Below are 6,000 nucleotides of genomic sequence, written 5' to 3'. Positions count from 1 at the left end.
AGAAAAGCCCCTAAAGTTTTTGAGTCTATAAATTAAGTACGTGGTTACAAAACTTTGGGTACCAGTGTAATTTACATTCCTACGACTCATCCCTCCCTCCCTACAACACCATAACACCCCCCTCCCTAATGAAACAACCCAGCCCCCTACAATACAATGGTCGGTCTGTACTCTATGCCTATATGTAGATGACTGCCTATAATGAAAGTTGAAGGGATAGAAAAATTGATAGGAAATTTGGTACAAGAAAAATACAAGATAAAATATAAGTAAATAAATTTCACAGAAAAAAAAAATATTTCATGTTAGACCTTGAATGAATCCAAAATTTTATGAACAAAATTGAATAATTTAATTTTTAATTAAAATGAAGCTTTGTTATTTACCTACTCAATTCAGATTGATTCTTTTTATTGCGATGAATATACTTAAATTTAATTCTATGACTATTAAATTTATCCCTATTCCCTGAATGCCTATAGTCTTCCGTTTTCAATTAAAATTCGGCGTTTTTTGGGTGAATATAATCATTAGACGCAATTATTCCCAAAAAAGCCAAATATTGATTAGATGTTATCATAAATAAAGGCATTGATTATTGACTTTTAAAAACAATATATTTTTTTTTTAAATATGTGAAATGTCTTTAAACCATAACAGAAATCCAATATGATAATCTATTTTCTTTAACTATGACAATTGCAACAAAAATTACATACAATTTTGTCTAGAATGATAAATTTATATTGTGTATGTTGTCATCCTTGTTAATTATCAAAGAAGTATTAAAACTATTTAAGTAATGAAAACATTTTCAACAATTTTTTTTGTGGGCAGAATTAAAGATGTACAGCCCTGTATCCGTGGTGTTACTGCTGGCTGGATTATTATCCACACAGATTCCTGTTTCTGGAGATCCTAACCCTAATCCACAAGGTAACATTTTCTTTGTTAAATTTCAGATGAAATACAAAATTTGGGTATAGTTCCTTTCGTGGCAACGCCTCTTAAGGGGCGATTCGTCGTATTTTGAAAATGGATTTTGATAGGTTAGGTTAGGTTATATATATATGGGTTAGGTGATTGCCCCGCAGGGTTAGGCAATTGGCCCCGCAGGGTTAGAGTCAACCGCAGTGGCTAGAAATAGGAGAAAAGCTACTGTGAAAATACGAAGAAACGCCCCTTAAGGGGCGTTGCCCCGAAAGGGACTATACCGCAAAATTTGTTGTGTACCTAAAGAATAAACTTTCTAGTTTTGCTTCGAAATAGATTAATATCCGCTGGATTAGAACCGGTTTTCAGCGATACGATACGATAAATAACTATTATAAACGTTATTATTGGCACAGCTAAACTTACAAGTTAAACTCTCAGTATGGACTAATTTAGCTGTTATGTAAGATAGGTGTTCTTGTTTTTTATTTCTACGAGACAAATGGCATAATTAACTAAATCAATAATCCTATCATAATTATAATCATTATGTAAATACATTATTGTGTTTTATTATATAAATAACTACTTCATTTAGGCATATACTGTACTAAGTGTTTTTATTTGTTTGCAATTTATTCTACAGGTCTTAGGGTTGGTCAAAAGAATGTATTTTTGGAGCTCTAGTAAATTAATTTAATTCGTCATCTTGAAGATTTTTTCCTGTTTTGATTGGCGGATTTTCAATACAGTAATAAAGTTTTTTTTTGTAGTTATGAATTGAGTTTAATTAAATTCAAAGGACTAAGCCGCTAGTTAATCTACTTAATGAAGAATATTAACCTAACTTTTTTTATATTTTAATTTATTCTTTGAAACATCATTAAATGTTAAGAATTAAATTGTCAACTTAATTAAGTTTGTAAATGCTTAATTGTTGTATGAATTAGGGTTTATAATTATGTAAATGTGTGTATTGTTAAACTTAATGAGTATGTATAAATTGTATACTATACCAGGGATCTAAAGGGATAAGACAAGAGCTAATAATAATTGGTTTACATCCCAAATGATGATACACAGAATTAATACTCGATATGTAGATAACAATCAACTTAATTGAACCAACCAATCAAAATTCAATAAAAATCCCCAAAGTTGTTAAGCCAACGAATAAGAAAACTGTATAATAAAACTTTAGAGACTAGTGTAATAAACAGACTAATGTCCCCTACTCCCTGATACTATCTACAATGATACATATAAATACACACAATTGTAAGCTTCACGTAAGCCTAAATTATATACACATAGCTAAAAACCTACTTACTTGTCAATTTGAGGTGATTTCAAATCCTAAAATAAACCTGTTTTTCGGCCTAGACATTTTCCAAATTCTTACTTTTAATGAAAAGCATCATCGATACTAAGTGCTTTTCCTATGTGTGGGATTCTATTTTTGGGGCATATTGCCATAAAATCAATGATCTTGACAACAATGATGAATTTCATTGTTTGATATATGTTTAAATTGCATTATGTCCTTATACCAGTGCAGTGGTAAAAATTTGTACATGTTGACTTTGTCGTTTTGATAACAAAAAGTGTCATGATGTTGAAAAATACACAAATAACTTATTGATTAAGAAAAACACCATGTAGTTGAACTTTTGCTAGTTGTCAAAATAAACATCAAAATTTGATTTCAATTTCTCATGTCCTAATGAACTTTCTTGTTCTTGCTGTTGAACGAAATGACTATTGAAAATAAAATAAAAATGTAATGATAATTCTCAAGAAATATTAGCAAGTTTTTTTTCTGTGCTAAAAGGTAAAGCTAACATTTAATGAAACAAAAGAAAATTTTCTCACACTTTACCATTGATAAAGGAATAGTGAATTGCATGATTCACTTAGAATTATAATATTTTTTTTTCTAACTAGCCTCTAGGGGCTTTTCCCCAAGAGATAATTTAAAAAAAAAAGTACTTATGGTGCTGCTCATAGTCTAATGTGTTCCCAAGAAATTTTTTTTTTTTTTTTTGGGAGGGGGTGTCCCACCCCCCAAGAAAATAGCTTAGGACCACCACAGGACCAATAGGTATATACCCTAAAGAGTAGAATCCAATCGGTTAAGTGGTTACCGAGATCTTAAGGGACGGACGGACAGAGAGACAGACATAATTATACTTTGTATTATTGATTGAAAAGAAGAACTCTTTTAAATAATTACAATTAAATTAATTTTTCTTACCCCCATTCAAGAAGGTAGTAGTTAAATTAAAATCTACCTTGATTAATTATGAGGAGGTTTATTAAAAATACTTTTATATAAACACAATGATTTTTTCCAAATAATTATTGCGATAGTTTATTATTTATTAGCGGATGCGCCCCTAGCATCTAAAGACTCTGTATTTGAAAAGCTAGGAAAGGACAAAAATAGCCTTAAACCATCCCAAAACTTAAATCTGGAATCAAAATCTGGAACATAAGTGAACCATCTCTTAAATGGAAAACTCAATCAGTACAGCAGCTATCGAAATCAGACAAAAAAACATTCTACTTTTATAAAATAGGATATAAAATTTTTTGTTTCAATGTATTTTCTAAATTTTTGGCTAATACATATGACAAACAAATGATCCCTTTCATCCGTGAGATATATTCTTTGAACTTCCTTCATGTCTACAGGTATTCTTGCAATGCAGCTGATAATTTTTAGCTTCTTAAAAGATCAAAAGATGTTACAAAAATAGAAGTCTAACAAGGATTATTTTTGCTGCATTTTTTACTTTTAGTATTCTACAAAAAGCGTACCTATCTTTTTTTCAAATGTCTACAAGCATGTATAAGCAACTCTGATTTATTTAAAAACTCTCAATTGCAACTTGACTTTTTATTTATTAGCAGCTGCGCCTCTGGCATCTAGGGTCTTTTTGATTCTAAGAGAAAACGATGGAAAGAAAAATAGAATAGGACCATCCCATGACTTAAATCTAAAATCTACTTTAAAAAATAGCCTAAAAATATCACAGGACCTATGTTAGGCTTCCCTTCAAAGGAGAGCTTAATTAACCAATTTAATTCGCTATTATGGTATTTTCTTATTTTTGACAATGAGTGTACATTATTTCAAGACCTTATTAACATTGTAAATTGTGGTCATTTGAATTTGAGTTGCCTATTGTGTACACAGTTTTCTCGGTGTTTCCTCATCCTATCTCAATATTTACTACTAGCTAAAAAACTTCAAACTTCCAAAAAATTCAAATTTTGAATTAATAAACTATTTACACATTATACATATAAAATTTTAATTTTTGAAATTTTGATTCTTTTGGAAGTTTGAAGCTAGTAGTAAATATTGAGATAGGATGATCAAACACCGAGGAAACTGTGTACACATTTGGCAACTCAAATTCAGCTGACCTGTAAATTGTATATTGTAGTACACAAACTTTTAAACTTTGTATTTTATAAAGCTTGAGAAAAAAATACTAATACAATAAATTTATGACGATACACTTTTCTCATTTATAGGATCGTTCCTTCTCTTAAATTGGGGTTTGCCATTACCTTCATCTTGCTATTTTAAAAAAACATTAATCTCAGATTCAAATTATAAGAGAGGGAATAAGAGATATGACAATGAACAATAAATGTCAATGGTTGACTTTAATTTTTTCGGGGTTTAAGGTTTGATCAATGTTTTGTGTTTTTAAACTATTCCACTAATTATTCAATCTACGAAAAGGATAATTTGTATCTTGTTTATGTAGGTAGGAGAATAATTAATACTATTGTCTTATACCTGTAAACTGTAAATGATGATTCTAATCTTCTACTCCCGTCCATTTAAATTATTAAGGCTTGTTATTGATATCAGGGATGATCTAAAGGGATAAAACAATGGCCACCCCAATGAACAAAAAATTACCCCTTCTGTAGATTACAATTAATGATTGAAACGTTTGGACACTTAACCAAATTAACCAACCAATGCAATGGGAATTTAACAAAAGTCCCCGAAGATATTAAATAAGAATAGTTATTTCTCGCATCATATTATAAACAGCTTTCCGCGGATATAGAATGTACAATTATAAGATTAAAACCAGTTTTAAACTATGTCTAGCATCGTTTTATATCCAGCTTTCTACGAATATAAAAATATACAATCATGAGATTAAAACCAGTTTTAAAGCCGGTGCCTTCGGCACATCGGGGCTAAAAAAACTGGTTTTAATCTTATAATTGTACATTCTATATCCGCGGAAAGCTGTTTATAATACGTTGCGAGAAATAAATATTTCAAACCTTGTACAAAAATATTTGAAAATCTGTCTATAAAATTGCAGTAACCTAAATTGTTATCAAAATTACAATAATTTGATAATTTTCTTACTGGTTTGTCTGGGATCAGGAATAAGTTTTTGATTTATTTTGATTTTATGAAAAGGGGTTGTAAACTATAATTAAACCATCGTATTACAGACAGCTCTTCTCGGATATTAAAATGAAAAATCAAAAGATTAAAAAATGTTTGTTAGTCCCGAGGGACCGAAGGTCCGAGCTAACAAAACTGGTAATGATTTTATTATTTATATTTTAAATTATCTGTCATTTGATGTTATACAGATCTGATCTAAATGTAGAAAAGCTTTACTTTTAAAACATTTTTTTCCTTTAGTAATAGGCTGGATGACCCAATTTGTAAGCACACTTTTACCTATGCAATATAGATTATTAAACTTACAATATCTATGGGAATCTGCTGGCAATTTCGGATATCCAATTTTATACCTCATAAGATAGGAAGACAGGGTTAGGGCACATCAAAACTTTCAAACAGACACAAATTAGAGAAATCCTAAAATGCTGCTAAAATGTCACGTGTGACGTCATAAAAAGATAAGAATGATAGGAAAAGTGGGAAAGGAAACCCCCAAGAAAGAGATGGATTTTTATGACGTCACATGTGACATTTTAGCAGCAGTTTAGGCTTTCTCACAAATTAAAGTATTTGAAGTATAATTGAATTAAGATACATACAACTTTTCTGAA

General features: G+C 30.0%; 1 protein-coding gene across 1 annotated transcript in view; it reads left to right on the top strand.

Moving 5' to 3' along the window:
- The first annotated feature begins 833 nt into the window (after positions 1 to 833).
- The window catches only part of LOC145322850 (uncharacterized), a 249,506-nt gene continuing 244,339 nt past the window's right edge, over positions 834 to 6,000 (top strand). Inside the window, exon 1 of the mRNA XM_080165171.1 lies at positions 834 to 936. Within this exon, the coding sequence (XP_080021297.1) occupies positions 846 to 936 (91 nt within the window). The 5' untranslated portion in view covers positions 834 to 845. The remainder of the gene's footprint in view (positions 937 to 6,000) is intronic.

The sequence above is a fragment of the Acartia tonsa genome, chromosome 6 (genome assembly GCF_053477335.1).
Source record: "Acartia tonsa isolate MP-2025a chromosome 6, ASM5347733v1, whole genome shotgun sequence".
In the NCBI taxonomy this organism is placed as follows: domain Eukaryota; kingdom Metazoa; phylum Arthropoda; class Copepoda; order Calanoida; family Acartiidae; genus Acartia; species Acartia tonsa.
This window is presented reverse-complemented; position numbering and strand designations above follow the sequence as displayed.